The 17,592-nt window shown below is 36.4% G+C and overlaps 1 protein-coding gene across 1 annotated transcript in view; it reads right to left on the reverse strand.

The window, feature by feature from the left end:
• The window catches only part of MPP7 (MAGUK p55 scaffold protein 7), a gene marked incomplete at both ends in the record, with an annotated part of 97,377 nt that overhangs the window by 18,944 nt on the left and 60,841 nt on the right, over positions 1–17,592 (reverse strand). The window contains 5 exons of the mRNA XM_079538680.1: positions 9,164–9,228; positions 9,753–9,949; positions 10,550–10,624; positions 12,356–12,441; positions 13,362–13,443. Of these exons, the coding sequence (XP_079394806.1) occupies positions 9,164–9,228; positions 9,753–9,949; positions 10,550–10,624; positions 12,356–12,441; positions 13,362–13,443 (505 nt within the window). The remainder of the gene's footprint in view (positions 1–9,163; positions 9,229–9,752; positions 9,950–10,549; positions 10,625–12,355; positions 12,442–13,361; positions 13,444–17,592) is intronic.

Raw genomic sequence — 17,592 nt, forward strand, 5'->3', positions numbered from 1 at the left:
CGGTACAGACATTTGTATGCAGATTACCCCCAAAAGCAAAGTGGACACAGTAGTTCCAGGGAAAAGGGGCTGAAAGAAAAGAAGAAATTGTCTGTTGTAACCAATTGCTCACCTAGATAGGATCCACTGTTGTGACCAGCACATTCAGCATCTTCTGGACGAAGGGTAAAAGCATACAGAATAAGAGCCAAGAAATAAAGCAGAATTGTTAGAAGCCCAGCAAAAAATACAGAAGTACTTTAAAATGACAACTGTACAAAGCATAGCATTAGAAAGCCTTCAATAAGCCATTTTCTTAAAAACATAAAACAATGCTTATTGTTTTATATTTTAGCTGAAGATGTTCTGGAATTTTGCAGCATGCACACTGATCCTTTTAACTTCTCAAGCGGAAATTTTGATGACAGCAAACATTCTGCACAGAATTCTTACAATGTATTATTCACAATTTATCAGTTAATAGCAAGTATGATGCCACTTAAAAGAAAGCAAAATGTATTTGATGTAAATCAAGCTTTTTTGTAAATTATACATTATCAGACTTCAGCTTTAAGTTTTGGCTCACTGGATTAGACAGAAAGGTTTTTGATCAAAAACACATCCTCTCATTTGATATGAAATAACTATAATGTGTATTTTTACGTACCGGAGGCCCTTTGATCAAAAGTATGAGCTACAACTTCTAACGCTTTATAAACAAAGGCCTCTTAAGTTAAAAAAAAAAAAGAAATACAAGAGATCAGCTGCTATTACTTTAACATATGCTGCAAGCATAACAGTAACCGGCTACACTCGGAGGGAAAACAGTACAGATGATACTACGTGGATGAACTTTCTACCGTCTCAGAGAAATACTTCCTTACTATTAATTAGAAATGCAAGACCTCTCTTGGCCATGTAATTAGGTCAGAACCACCTTCCAACCCAGCCCACCCAAGTTTTGCACTGTTTTTTTATGATACTTCTCTTTACACATCTTCCAACAGTTCAAGAAAGAGGGAAAGCAGTTAAAAACAACAGTTCAAATAATAGATCTTTGCATGAAGCAACCAAGAGCATTTTGGTACCTTCATCTACTTTAAAAATGATTCAGTCTACCTGGTGGCAATATAGAAGCATTATACGTACAACACCTCTTAGAAACATTTCACTTTTTTCAGTTTAATTCTAAACACATGTTCTCTAAATAAAATTATTGGGCTATGCAGGGAAACTTTTGTACATGTACCTTCAATTTCCTCTGAGAAGCACAAAGGAAAAATAGGAAAGGAAATCATTAAATGGAGAGAAAGCATAACTTAAGAAAGAAAAGTTAAATCTAAGAAGAAAAAAGCACCTACCACACTCAACCGCTTCCTCATCTTAGAACAGCCAAAAAAACAAAGTATTATTGTTTAATACTTCATAAATAGAAAGAAAATGTAGCTATGTAAGCTACTCTAAAATCCTCAACAGCACCTATTATATTGAGATATTTACCACCATATCGGCACCCGCGTTTCACTTAAAGGTTTAACCACATTTAAAGTCAGAAAAGGACCTGAGAAGAAACTGAAATATGGTGCGTGCACTGTAAGCTTCCTATAGGAGATCTTCTGGTAGCAGTGCTCTTACCCAGCTGTCATGGAAGATCTCTTTTGTATTAAAGGCAGAGTTTGTTAATTCCATTTAACCTAGAATTTCTAAGAATCAGAACCATAAATGTGATCTCACTATTTTTCTGCACTTTAAATAACAGTTGCTACTGCCTCGCAGCTGGGTTTTGGAGGTTTCTTTTGTATTTTTTGGAATGTCTATAGCTGTAGCTTAAATAACGCTGAAAGAATTCATATACTCTGTTATTTCTCTGACACCACACTAATATAATAGATCTCCTTAAGACTTTCTGTTTACCCATATTAAATCAATACATTTCTGCCTCCTCAACAGTGGAAAATTTACATTCTTACAATCATTTTAGGGCTAGCATAGAAAAGTAACATATATATAATGGACTTTTGTACACAGAGATATTACATATTGAGGTCTAGATTTATATGGAGATTTTACAATCTAGATGTTATTTAAATTTCCTTTGAAGCTTGGATAAATAAGTCTGAAATATACACACTTCCAAAGTTTCCATGAAGCCGGTCTGCCCTCGGAACATGAATATTCAAGAGATACTTTAAAATCTTTCATGCATGGCTGACATTTCAAGCAAAGGCTAGGTCAAAAGTCTCCTCTCTATCAGAGTAGAGAAGAGTTTCTCACTTCATCCCATGACATGAATACAAAAGGATTTTCTGCTTGAGGGCTTATTCCAAAAAAAAACATTAATTCAAAAGATTTCTTTAAATAATATTCACAATTTATTGCTATTCAAGGTGACCATATGGTTTCAGTAGGCTGGGGTGGGAGAAAAGGAGGTATGTGCACATGGGTACGCACTCATACAACTCTGCCTGCATGGCTGGGAGATGGTGGAGCTACAGCAGCTGAGCTAAGACAGTTGAAAAGAGCCCAGGCTTGTGGTAGGAAAGGGAATGGTCTTAATTCATCGGTTTAATTCGTAATTTAATGCTATAAATTAAAGATGTTAGGATAATCAAGTGAGCCAGCTGATGCCAGAAGGCAGAAGCCAAAATGTCTACAAGTTGAGGTTTAATTCTGAGATGAAGTTTTGAAATTCTACTTTTTGTTTTGTTTTGTTATAAGATTTCCTTCTTAGTACTGCTCTTGGATTTCTTGTGCTACTCCAAAGGTTGAAAGTAACACTCCATAATGAAAAATTGTGGGAAATAAGTGGTCTTCACAACTTAATGCAGCTATGAAACAGCCATCACCACATACATCCCAATTCAAATTTCACCGGGAATTTTACTAGGGCTATTGTCTGTCTGCATTAACGTCAGAGATTATTTGCCAGCAAACTTTATAACAGAGCTCTGTGTGAATCAATTGGATGTATACAGCAGATATTTGCAGATACACGTCAAAAGTTCAAAAGCTTGGAGAGACGGAAAATTAGGATAGGACTTCTCAGGAAGCGTCACTAAATTGAAGCAGCGTGGGAGAAGAAGCAGAGATGCTCATCTGAAAGGAAAAAATAACAGACTAAAAGAGGGTATAGAATAAGGAGGAAGAGATCTGTTGGGAAATAGGAAAATAAAAACAAAACAAAACAAAAAACCAACACAAGGCAACACAGAATGAATAAAACACTGAGAAAAGAAGAAATACCATTAATTAAACTTAGTGTGATAAGGCAGAAGTTACAAAGAAAATATTCATGGAAGGAGCTCATGAAACAACAATGAAGTAGTGTCATGATGTAAATGAGAAAAAGAAATAGGAAACACAAGTGCAATGGAAGCTTAGGATAGAAGTGGTTTTATTTGCTTTAGAAAGATTTCAGGATAGCCAATATGCTACACTGCAACAATGCAGAATAGTAGTTACATACTTCATATTTTTGTATGTATTTTAACTGAAATTTATTTAGATCGATGCGGGGGCCTCATGTAGACTATACTACTTCAGACAACCTGTGCCATTTCAGAAACTTCTTTGGAACAGTTCAGCACCAGATCAAAATTTTTTACTCTTGCTGAATTTCAATCATATTTCATCAAAGAATCTCATCTGAATGTTTCTCAGTCTGAAATGAAAACCAATAGCTCTGTTCACATTACATAATCCCTGAAATCCTATTTCACTGTACTGAACAAGAAGAAACAGTATAATACAATGACCTACACCACAAATACATTAAACAGTTGATTTTTTAGCGATGCACCACACAGCAACTGATATTTATACTGTTTTTTGCAGTTTTCATCCTATAGGATGCTACAGGTCAAATGATGCACATATGTTCATGTTATCAAAAATTTAAGGTGATCTAATATAATTATCTCATAACATCCTCAGACAGCAGTATCTCTGCAATTTGGAAAATGAAGAAAGATAGTCCTGTGGTGAAGAACAGAGCAAGAGTTTATGAGATCCATTTCCACTTCTGTCTCATGTGACCTTGGTTCAAATGCCATCCAGCTCCAGGTTTCTTTAATTTCTCTGCGTAGTAGGAAGTTAGTATTTGTAAGGACAGAAGACTTCTGAACAAAGATGCTAATGTGCTAATTGAACCGTAAAGATCTGGTGTATTTTTTGTTCTTAATTCTAACTACTTGCAGGTGGGCAATCAAGTATCAAATAGGAAAACAGAAAAATACTGAGAAGAAAGGCACAGTTGAGCTCGTGCAGCAATTATAACACGCAAAGAGTCCTACTACACACTTATCCTAAATGTTTAGTTTTCAATACAAGTGGTACAAAGCATTCATTCTTTTGCCATGTTTAAATTCTTTTGCTGGCAGAACACGACCTTCAATTCACAAGACACTCATCTATGGATAAAGTGGGTTACATCTTGTTTGAATGAATACCATTTGGCTGCAGTTAAATCTTTCCTCTTGCTCATACAATGCCAATCACATATGGTAAATCAAAATTGGACGTAAAATAGGTTTTAAGTTCTTGAAAAAATATTTGATGACTTCTCCATAGTAAGCATTTACATTTAGCATTACACATACAGAACAAATGTATTTTCAAGAAAAAATCATCTCCAAACAGCTCTGTCTTATGTACTTCCTATATACCCAAATGTACACACAGAGCATGGATTCATGTATTTCATAAATATACACGCATGCACTGCGTATGTTAATAGAAGTTACTGACTGCACTAGCACAAAATACAAAGTTGCCACTAATTTTCATACCAGAGACAACACATACATACTTAACAACAACTGCTATGAAAGCAAAATTATGATGAAGGGATATAATATCTTGGCTGATTACTGTGGTTCATAACTGCAGAACAGCAACTGAATTATTTGGTTATTATCCAAAGAAATTTACTTCCCTCCCTCTCTCCCTTATTCCAACCCCCTCTACCCTCCCCCCCCCCCCAAAAAAAAAAAAAACAAAACAACAGTTGGTCAATATTTTATCTACAAACTAAAGTAAAAATTAAAGAATTAAAGTAAGCAACAAATGTAAAAATTGCCGTGTTCTCTGGCAGTGACTATTACAGTAAGAGCGTGATTACTCTTTGCATTCAAGTTAGCAGACTGGGAACTATTAAAAGAATTCTCTGTACAAAATCTCTTGGCACTCCTTGGACTGGATACAGAGAAAGGTGAATTCACAGTGCCAACTCTGGCTGCAAAGTTGTGCCCAAGCTGAGTTCCTAAAGCCAGGAATTTTGTTAAGCACTATTCAGGAATACCATAGCAGCAGATTCCATCTGAGCTGGCCTTCAGCCATGGCTAACAAGCTCAGACACACTTCAGTGGATTTCATGCAGCCAGCACTGCCCCCTCCCTTCTACATCCCAAAGAACACTTCATGCCTCGTGTCAGGTGTATGGCAGGTGCACTCTTACAGCACAGCAGTTAGTCCTGCTCACACAATCTCATGCATCTCTATTCCTTTATTTCCATTCCATTTATTTTGTTTCTTCTCACTATTTTTTCCAATGCAATTTTCCCATGGGATTAATGCACAAGCAACACTGCTTTTTGCTGAAAATTCACTGCTGTTAAGTATTGAGAGAAATGCTAAGAAGGCTTGAGAGGTTTGTTACCCTTTCATCATTTCTGCACTTGGTAATAATGCTATCTATTTGATCAGCAGGTCAGTACATCTAACTGACACTTATCTCAGGTTTTTAAAACTCTTTAAATCTTATTGAAATTACTATAAGGGCTTTCTAACCATTAATAAAAAATGAAATGGGTCAGAGTTCGTATTAGCAATTTCTGCATTCACTGTTTCAAAAACTTTAACAAAACAAATATGTTAGTGTTGGGTTTAAACTGAATCAGGAATCAATTGAACTACAGCATAAATATTGCCTATTGCAGTGCTCTTGCATAATACTGTCAGTTGCACTTATTTGATCGCTTCAAAGCCCACCCTCTATGGCTATTGTCTAAGAGGTTGATGGCCAACTTTTGTCCACCAGTTCTTCCATTGTCCTTCTTTCTTTTCCCCATTGCCCTGTATTTCTCCTTTTCCTCGTCCTCAGTATTAAATTTCATTTCTATACTTCTACCCTTATTTTAAAACTAAAAGAGAAATAGAAAGAAATCTTCCCAAAATCTAGCTGCCTGCAGGATTTGAAACATACTTAATTAACAAAGCAGATCCTGATAGATGTTAGTGTTACTGTGAATAGCTGTTGACTAAATTTCAGAGAGCTCTTCTAGTTAAACACAACTGCCCTCCCCAGTTCCCAACACTGCCTTGAGAGACAGAAAAAAAAGTTCTCAGATATTTCTTGCATACAATTTTGATTCGTTTTTAGGTTAACTTTGAAGTAGAAGGACACTACTTCTCTGGAAGCCCGCCTAGGAAATCAGAGCTGATTCACATCGTCTTGGTATTCAAGAAAACAGAATCACTATCTTCAATTCTCCCTGTTAAAAACAATGCCATCTATCTAGATTTACTCCTCATTACAAAATGTGGGATGTGGGGAGTGAGCTGACTAAACGGAGCAGGCTGGAATCCAGCGCTACTTCCCATATCTCAAGAAAGCTTCCAGAACATGTCTCAGTTCTCCCAGGAAATGAACTTCTAGTAGCAGATCTGCTGAAATCAGCAGGTGTCTTTTGTCTTTTGGAAGCTATTAGATATTTCTCTTTCCATCCAAACTGCTATGGAAGTTCAGGCTATATGATTGTGTGGGACCTACAACATTAAACCTTTCCACGTATAGCTATAAAGATCTACAGAACATCACTTTCCCCACACAACTAGCCTTCCAAATAATGAAGAGCCTTGCATCAAGTTGAAAGCCCATAGCACAGAACTAAAAAAAAAAAATCAGGCAAAATCAAGCATTAAGGACTTCTTACCTCTCTACTGGGGGGGGTTGCTAAAACAAACTTTAGAGGATGTGCCCAATACAGAAAACGGGGGAAAAAAATGACAGCAGACCTTTCCAGTTTTCTAATCTCTACATCCCCTTCCTCGCATATTTCTGATATTGGCAGTATGCTGTTTGTTCAGCCAACTAATGCATTGCTTTCCAGCACCAGTTTTGGTATGGTATTTACCGTGCACAAGTATAGACAAGACCTCCATATCTCATAGTTTCACATCCGTGTTTGGTACCTGGAAAAACCTTCCTAACTTTAGAAGGGTGTAGATTCTCCCAGCTTTCATGGAATCTTCTTGAAAAGCCAAATAAGTGGAAGGTTTTCCTGAGAGTAACTCATGCAATTTTCTAGACATGAAATTCTTCTACAGGTGAATTATGGTCCTTAAAATGCTTTCTCAATGCAGGATGTAAATACTCTCCCAATACTAAAAACATCTTTGATCCTCGAATAAGGAGATGGAACTCAGAACAGTACTGCCAATCTTCTGGCAGATTTATCACAAATTGTCCTAAGAGCTACAGAAGAGAGAGAATGACAAATCTCCATTACTATGCTGTCTTTCCTTCCCACTTAAAGAATCTGTCTTCTAGATGACCTCTGTCTTCCAGATGACAGTTGCATGGATCTGGCTTTGTTTAGAGAAAGTCTACAAGAGAATGCTAACAAGGATACTGTTTCACTTAAATACTCTGTTGAGTTTTAAAGGAAAGGGGAAGAAGAGAGAAAATCTCCTTTCTTGCTTAAGGTTGATAAGACAAAGAAAACAGTATCAGCATGAACAACAATAGCAGCCATAATACTGCAGGATTTATCTGGATTGTAATTTTGTCAATTCCAAGTCAAGAAGAGTGAGAAACATCTTGTAAAACCTTTCACTTGAGGGTTGCTGAAAAGATGCAGTCCTTTTTGAAGGAAATCATGCAGTGTTGCTGCAACTGATTCACCTCTTCATAAGCACCACTGCACTCTTAATTGTAGAATCTTTTTGAGGGTTTTATCCAGGTTCGAGAACAGTGGGCAGAGAGAAATAGATACACACTAGGACCAGACACTTCCAAAACTGGGGCACAGCAGACCTTGAATAATAGATTTACTACAAACCAGAGAAACTCCTCTTTGTCCTAAGTAAATTACAAATGCTACAGTTATTGAAATTACACAGCTAACTGAGTGCTCTCAAGTTAATAATAGAATTAGGGCATGCAATCAAATAGTGAAATGGAATGAAAGATAGAAAGAGCAGATTAGAAAACTAACACTGACCATCAAAATCCAGAACACGAAAGTCACAGAAAGGAGTTAGAAAAACTGCAACAGAAAACCCAGTGAGTTTTAAGGTTGCGTGCATTTAGCTTTGCACTTAGTGTGCCAGTATCCACTGTTTCCCACAGTATCTGTACTTGTTACTGTTAGAGAATAAAAGATAGTTGGACATTTTAGAGTATTTTTTGAATACTTCTAGTTGAACTCACAAGCATGTTTGTATTTATCATTTAGATCCTACTGAAGTGTGATAGTTTCTAACATTGTACTCACTGTTACGAATCTGTACAACTGAAAAAAATAACAGGTCAAGTAAAATATGCAATAATACTTAAAACAGATGTTGATGTAAATTCCAGTGGACAGAAAATATTTGTTTCAATGTATGCACTTTCTTACAGCTTAATTTTCTTACACTCTACAACTGCTGTATTTAAAAGCAGAAACTATTAAGACTAAATTTGCTTAAAAAACAGTAAGAAGTTGTTCCATAAAATCCTGTAAAAGAACTGAGTGTCCTGACTTTTAAAAAATCATGCTCCTTCGTAAGACACAAAAAATTACTAACTATATGGGAAAGGAAAGGACGAATAACCAGTCCTTTATCTCACTTTCATTATACATTTCTTCATATTAATGCAGTCCGAATTATATAAACTGTTGAGCCAATTCTGCACTATTTCAACAGGAAAAGAACACTCTTCTACCTTTGAAATTTTATATATCAAAACATTAATTGGGCTCAGTGCTTTGAAAACAAAGTCAGAAGATTTAGGAATCATTGTTGCTGCTGTTAAAGCTTTTTGTTTAAGCTGCTACAGTTATCTATTTTCCTTTTGATACAATGCAATCAAGTTGTGTCCTGGAGAAATGCATCCTCTAGTCACAACACTGAAACAAAATGCTATTTTATAAGGTTAGAGATCAAGAGTATGATTTCTTTTCCAGGTTAACAGACTTACATGATTTTCTGTTGGAAATTTTCAGTGGCTGAATCTGCACTTCTGGTCTTCTTAGTGCAAATCTCCTATAAAATGGGAGGTGGTAAGGTAAAGACACAAACTCCTTAGTTTTCACTGCAAATTTGGGATTAATAAACACTTAACATCATGAGACTATTGCAAAATATCCAGAAGACTTAAGACATAAGAAATTAACTTTAAACAATGCAATCTACTTACAGTGTAAAAATTAAATTCTGAGCCTCAAATTTTTGTAAGCTCTCCAAAATCTGTGCAGTTCTTATTTCTGCATAGTACATCAGTGTGAATAGAGATACTGATGTGCTATTTTCCATATGTTTTTTCTTTCAATCTGGAGCAGTGTTATCCTACCAGTTTTTGTCATTATTAGTTGTAGCCAGACTAATAAGGAAATCCAAAGTATTTCAACAACAGGTTTCCAAGTTCAATTGTCTTGCTACAAATGCAGGTTTATCGTGACCTTGTAATCTATGACCATACATATGACAACTATGCTAACTTAACCACTTGGAAAATAAGTTATTTCTTACCATAAAAGATAATGAAACTATGCTTCTCAGTAGCTCACCTCTCCTGGAAATGCTTTGAAGGGATCAAGCCTGCTCTGGGATTGGCATCACCTTCGTGTTTGGCCTGCCACCAGGTTGCATCATCCTGGCTCATGATCTGAAGTATATCTCCTTTTCTGAAAGCAAGTCCAGCTTCTTTACAAGGAATTGCTTTATCCTCATTAGGATCATAGTCAAATAGGGCTCTGATAAACATCTGAAACAAACAGTGCTTTTTCCTTAGAATCAAAGTATTAACATGTAATCCAAAGGTATCTTCTGTTTTTGCTTTCACTGTTCAAAAACATTGCACTAAATAACATAAAGCAATAAAAATTTATTGCTGTAAATCATTCTCATGGAAGTTTAACATCAGAAGTTAATAAAGAAATGTTTTATTCATTGCTCCTACAAACACAATCCCTATGTAGTAAAGGTTGCAAGATCCAACTCCCAAAATCAAAGAGAACTTCAGACTTTCCAGGTGTGTGCTCATATGAGCAAGAGAAGACACTTTTGAACTAAGGTGCTACGAAGTGCCTTTTGCCCACTGTAAAACAGGAGGAATACTTGGAGGGAAGCCAGGTGCTCACAGAAGATTGAGAATTACCTCTGCCAACTTCATCGCTGCAGAGTTCGGGCTTAAGAACCTTGTTGCACTCACCTGTAAATCTACACATTAGTATCGCATTAGAAAAACTGGTGACTGTGGCAGAAGAGATGTTTTTGGGTTCTGCCATCTAAGCAAACAATGCTGATCCTCAGCAATGATGTTTACTGCATTTACCTTCTGAAATATTCTTGAATACTTGCCTACCTTGCCTTCCTTCGATGGTGTTTCTTCCTTTACACTGGGTATAATTTTAAATGTAATTGCTCCTTGAGACTGAGCCTGTTGAACATTTAAAAAGATAATGCACAAAGAATTAAAAAGGCATTTTTCAAAGAAAACTTAAAAGGAAAAGAAAATTCAAATTAATTAAAAAATACTCAAAATACAATGAGTCTTTCCTCTCTCCAAATATTACTGATGGAATTTGACAGGCTTCACCATACCGAACTTTGAATTGCAAAAATTCCTAGTGTCCATTGATGGGCAGAGTTGGACTGCTGGAGTCTGGCACCTGCATGTTTTGAAGGTTCCACTTCTTCACTGAAAGCAGGAGCAAATGCTACAGCTAAAATATACACATATTAGAAGCTACTGCTGGACTCTTGGCACAGTTTGAACATCTCTGGAAAAATCTAACTAGCATTTCATTTTTCAGAAAAACCTGATAGAAAAATTCAGATACGTTTGTGCCATATTTATCATATAAAACTATTGGGGGATTTATTCTTTTGGCAAGTAAAAGAAACTAGAAAAGAAAAATATTTTTGAATAGGCTACACGTACTAAATGGAAAAAAAGCCCTGCACTATAAATCTTAAAACAAGTTAGCCATCATCAACCACCTCATCCATTCATCTTTCCCTGTATCCCTCTTTAAGTGTGTCTGGCTACATTTTACTTATTAACCACAATATATTCCCATTGCCTCCGTGACATTTTGCCATTGAAGGAAGTGCTAATCAGCTGGAGACTCTGCTACTATTGCATGCAGCCGACAAGTTTCATAAAACTCACAGAGTGCAACAGACAGCCAACGATTTAAGCAAAATGGAAACAGGCCTGTCCACTACCAAGTGAGACATACTTCTGCTGCATGTCTGCAATCCAAGAGCTCACTGTTTGACAAACAGCAGCCAAGTTCTTATTTCACCAGCCACAGGGCTGGAATCAATAATTCTGTTACTTTTGAAACAAGCTCTAACTAGCTTTTGATGTTTATATTGTACCTCAAGGAGGTAAATGGGGAAATTGTTCACACCTTTTGTAGTGCTATTGTATTTCTAGAGATTTTTAAATATTAATTTTTGCAGGAAAATATGTTTCTGTAGGGAATGCAAAGCCATAAAGCAAATATGAATGTCACTGAGCTAACACTTGAAATGGATCATCTTGGCTACTGAATCACAAGAAACTGCCATTCAACATAGTAGGACAGCAACGTATTTATGTATGTAGACATGGGTGCACCATAAGGAGCTCTCATGACCTTCATCAGTTTATTTGGTGTAAAAATACTAAATATTTCTGGAAGAATCAAAATTATTACTTGCAGTAGTGATCCTTAAGTGAGTAAACAGGTTGGCTTTAGAGACTATGTTCACATATATCATACGTAAATCTTAAGAGTATGGTTTACAAAGCAAACTCTTAATATACTATCTATTTTCCTATCAAGTACACCTATTATGAATTCATCTTCCCTTGGAGTTAATGAATTAGAAATTAGTAAATTTAAACATTTGAATCCAACAGATCATTATGGGTCTTATAAACTTCAAGTGATACATCGAGGTCTGCAACATATTTACTGCCACGTAGTCATCACTAACTCCTCACAAGTCATTTGTTATTGCTCAGATCTGATATATTTTTAAGAGAAATAGAGGTTTGTAAATGATTATACTAGAAGAAAATGACCTATTGTAACATAAACTATTTACTAAGAAACACATCAGAAATTTTAAGTACAATCACTTGACTCTCCTGAATTAATTTTAGAATGTTATTTACCAAAATATGTATTATTTCTTCAGGTTTCTTATCATCTACAGGAATCCCATTGACTTCCCTGAGTTCATCACCAACATGAATAAGACCTACAGAAGGCAAAAACGAGTTGTTAAATGGTAGCTATGTATAACACAAAAAGTGCTGTCAACACTCAGTTTTTTCCTTCAAGTTCTTACTTAAAAGCAGGGATATATGGTGAACACAACTACAGCTACTGTCCCCATAGATAAGCTTGAGACTGTTGATTTATTCACCTCCCTTCCTTCCTCCCAAAAATTAGTATGATTCCTCTATGACTTTTCCAGACTCTTATGCAGATGTTTGAAAAATACCGTGCCAATTCTTTTTCTACTCATACTACTTGTTGCTACACAGCTGCAAGTACTGCAAAGATGACTTAAGCTGTGAGTGCTAATTCGAGGTACAAATGTTTCCTAATTTAATGATATTTATACAGATTTACTCCACTATCCTATCTAAGTGGGAAACATGGCTCTTTGAGGCTCTCCTAAATGAAAAGAGATACATTAGGAGTATAATTGCAGGATCTCCTGCTTCAGTTCTTGAAGATTTTGAGGACCTGAAGATAAACACTGGATCCAGGGGTAGTCTGGTATTTTGATAATTACTCCAAAAGGACGCACTAATATAAATAATGCAGCCATTCTGAGTTCCTCCATCATTAGGTTGTACTACTGGCTTGTCACATCACTTCTATGAGGAATTCTTCAACTAAAAACAAACCATGAAAAATCTCCAAACAAGCAAACAACACCCCAAAAAACCCACCAACTTTCTCCATCTTCTAACTCAGATACCTAATTGCCAGAGATTTCAGGGAAAAAAAATCTGCACAAATACTTTCACCAGTATCACTTCGAAAAATCATCCCAAGCCTCGAATTCTTTTGATAGTGATGTATTTAATGGGAACAAAACAATCCCATTTTACCACATCATCTACATTTTATAACTGGAATGGCTTGTGCCAAGAAGCAACACATTACCACTTCTATCTGCAGCTCCTCCACGCATTATCCTTGCCACCACAATTGCACCAGTATGTTCATCCCTTTTAATCGTAGCCCCCTTTAAAAGAAAAAGGTTGCTCGGTTAGCTCAACCATAATTTAAACTCCCTGCAGTGAAAAATACTTCTATGCAAAAACTCAAAAAGTTGATAAAATGTCTATGCATGAATAAGCCAGAAATGATACTCGCTCCTGCAAAGAATTACAAACTATGTTGCTCTGTTACCAACCTATTAAATTGTGTCCTTTCTTTATTTTAGTGGTGAATTCATTATGCAAACTGCTTTGAAAAAGCACAAACGATATAAAAAGTTTACTTACCAATTCAATGTTAACTGTAACTGTAGACTATTTGAGTCTGCTGCTAAAATCAGGCTTAACTATTGCTGAGAAGTGACAAGCTGTGCCTGCAATAAGGGCCTTCTTACCTCCTATGGTTACAAAGTGTTTGTCTGTGCTCCTAATGGTTGCACTTCACACTCAGAACTGCCCATGCAGGCACTGATCTATATTTTGCTTTCCAGTTATCAATAAACTCAAAAAATGCTTCGTAATCAGAACTGTAGGGGTTTTCCAAAAAGAGGCTCGAAGTGATGAGCAGGATTCAGGCAGTGGGAGACAGGAAGAAATTCAAGGACACCAGAGCCTGGAACTGCTGTTTAAGAGGCAGTGGCGCTTCTTTGAAGCACAGCAGACTGTGAGGTGAGCAGACAGTGGCAGTACTCTGCAGGGCAGAATCCCCAGAATGAAGCAGATGATTGTAGCTACAGAAGTCATACTGTATAATCACTTCTAAGACGGTTACCCAATCTAGGTTTTTCAAAACCAACACCAAAAAAGCACTTCCTGGCCACCAGTTTTCTATCTGCACGTGATCACTTGCCATGTTAATGTAGTCAGCAGCAGCTAAAACACTGTTCATCAACAAATGTCTATAATGAATTCACTGATTAGTACCACTTCAACTCTGAGCACAGCAGTGCTACGTGTTCACTGCCATCACTGATCAGCATTTCCTCCATCAAAGGAGGGTTATGATTGAAATAAGGTAAACAAGTATTTCAAGTTCTTTGACTAAATAAATTGATTTTATACATAGCTTTCTATATTTGATTAAACATGGGTATTACATCTAGCATTACTTCATTTTTAAAGTATTTCATGAACATAAAGCTGAAATATGTGCAAGTAATGGGGATGACATTTTACTACAGTTAACACGTTTACCAACTAAATAGACTAACTAGACTTTTACCAACCAAAAAGAAAATCTTCCTTCCCCTCTGCCTCTAAGTTGTAAACATGACACACCAAATGAAAAATGGGAGATCAATTTATTTTTAATATATGCAAGCTGCATTTACTGCAACTAGGAAAAAACTGCCTCAGAAAAGTTCATATTGTCACTAAATCATTATTTTTTGTTAATGCTTTAAAAGTAGCCAACACTCCAAAGCAACGTTTACACGCTAACTCTGTGCATTTTATTTTACATCCAAAGCTGTTCTGTATGAAATTTCATCAGTAAGCAAAGTAATCCTGCAATTTGTCAAGCTTATTCTTATGCCCTGCATATAGTGTTGGTATTTGTAGGCATTTGTTTGTATGTCTTACTATGATCTCTATTTTAAATTAGACGGCGCTTCAGAAAAAATAAGATGTGGCTGCAGCTATTCTCACTGTAAAAATTCATTATTAGACTTTAAGCAAAATGAATATGGCAGTATTACGAATGTATAAACACGGCATTAACCCCACTAGCCTATGCCTCAATATTAAGCTCTGACTTTGCAGCAACAGCAATTAATTTAGTTTATTATTAAAACCCATAAAGCTGCACCTGTTCAAATGTACATTTTTCTTTTTATTATATCCATCAAAAAGAAAAAAAAACATTAGGATGCAACAACCAAATATAAACAGAACTTCTACACTATATTGTCCACACAAAACACAGGCTCCCTCATTCATCAGTTAAAAAGCCCTGAACAGAGACTGCACACTATTCACTTGGAAGTTGATACTGTTAAACTCCATCTGTGCTTAACTTCAACTATCTACCTGTGTAAAAGTTTATTTCCCTCCTGTTTATAATCCCCTTTTAAACACTGGAAAGCTGCAGTGAGGTCTCCTCACAGCCTTCTCTGCTCCAGGTTGAACAAGCGCAGCTCTTTCAGCCTGTCTTCATTGGAGAGGTGCTCCAACCCTCAGAACACCTTTGCAGCCCTCCTCTGGAGAATATACTAGCACAGATTGACTGATTTGAAAGATGTCCCAGTAAAGATAAAAGGTAATTCGGGATTTTCACACCAAGCACATAATCAAGCCAGAAATTATTTAATCCTGGCTATGTAAGTGTTAAAGACTCCTTTATGGCAATCTCAAAGTGAATGGCTAGACCCACAGACTGCCTGAGTTCATGTATATTTGATGTACCTACAGAACAGAAAGAAAAAAGGGAGTTGTTTAACCTCCTCTTCACTCCAAATTTGGAATACTTAAAAAGAAATCACCAAACAAATGGATTTCTTGTTGAGCACTTGAAGAGTTGTTATTTTGAAAAAGCAGCTTCCATTATGCTGCTGCCAGCCCTACTTAAATTATGAGGTATATATAATCTGGCAGGAATTTCTCCTTATGAGATGTTCAGTCCCAGTACTTGCAGTTACATGTGCAGTGCAGCTCCTCATTTAGAGCTTCAGAAATGGAAGAAGGTTAGGCTGGACCTCGAGAGCTGGAAAATATTTTCAGTGTTGCTTGCCAAAAGTGCAAGTTACCCTAAATGAGACATATACAGATGTAATAGCATAGCTCAGTTTAAAATACTTTTAAAGGGAAAAATAAGGAGTTAGGGAGCCGTATGGTGATCAGACTGAGAAAACGTTTAAAGGTGTACTATGCAAAAGCACTAAAAATAATACAAGGTCCTTCAGCAGGGAAGAAGATTGTTTTTAATGCAGAAGCACTGATTGGTGAGGATCACTCAAGAGTTTCACAAATGCAACCTTTAACAATTAAGCCATTTATCTGATGGTTCCAGAATAGAGACAAAGACTCTATTTTTTAAGAAAAAAGAAGACTTCTATAAAGTAATTTACTAATAAAAGAGTATGAAGTATCAGGTGTTTTTGCATACTTTTCTGTTAAACAAAAACGTATGCAGATGTTGAGAGTAAAGGAGTACTTCAATAAGGTCTATTTTAATTCATTCTGCATTTAGGATGTAAATGAAGACATCAGTTACCCACTTGATAGTGCACAGTTATTTAAAAGTTGATGCCCATGCACATTAGACTATACACACTAAGGCTGTCCCTGCACCCTAACTAATACTACCTATAACATGGCTGTGTTGATTCAATAACAAGAACTGAACTGTAGGGGCTTAGAGGAAAAGGCACAGAGGAAGAGCTGGGGAATCTGCATCAACAAACATGTATGTGATAATTTCTAATCACTACAATTTGTTTCCCCCAAGTTCAGCTATGGAAATCAAATATCTAGTTCAAGCTAGGTGTCAAGGCTACTGCTGTAGTTAATGAAAACAAGTAGGCAGCTCCGAAGAATGAATTAATCATTCCTTCATTAGGACATGTATCTTAAATAGAAGGAATGATTTATTCTCTGAAACTGCCCGCTTTTCTCTTGACTGTAGAATACAGTGCTAGAGAAGTGGACTTTGGCATAAGTAAAAATCTTCCACACTATCTGACAAAAAGCCTAATTGCAATCTGGTGATTTTTGGACAATCTCTGGGAAAAAAAGATATCTCTACTTCTCTATATATAAGATTCTGAGAGATTCTAAAATTACTTTGTTCAGACAAAACCTCCTAACACACGATCTCACCTCACTTGAGTAAGAAGCTCTTTGAACAGCATTTGCTAAGAGAGCATTTAGAAACAACAACAAAATTTGTGGATGGATGAACCAAAAGTTTAAATTATCTCTCACAAAAGAAGTGGAGGAAAGTTAAGCAATGACTTCTGACCTGAAGAAAACTGGCAAACGCAAGGCCCTCCCACAAAACCTGTTTCCCTCTCCTGTGAGACGATTACTTCTAGGGACTCAGGCTTCATTAATATGTGATTAACACTGGTGGGTTGCTAAACTCAGAGAAAAGCACAAAGGAAATGTGGTTCAGCTTTACACAAAAAGGTCACTAGATATACTGCAAAGAAGTTCAGAACGTGCCTAATTCACTTCAC

Source organism: Tetrao urogallus, assembly GCF_951394365.1.
Source record: "Tetrao urogallus genome assembly, chromosome: 7".
Classification (NCBI taxonomy): domain Eukaryota; kingdom Metazoa; phylum Chordata; class Aves; order Galliformes; family Phasianidae; genus Tetrao; species Tetrao urogallus.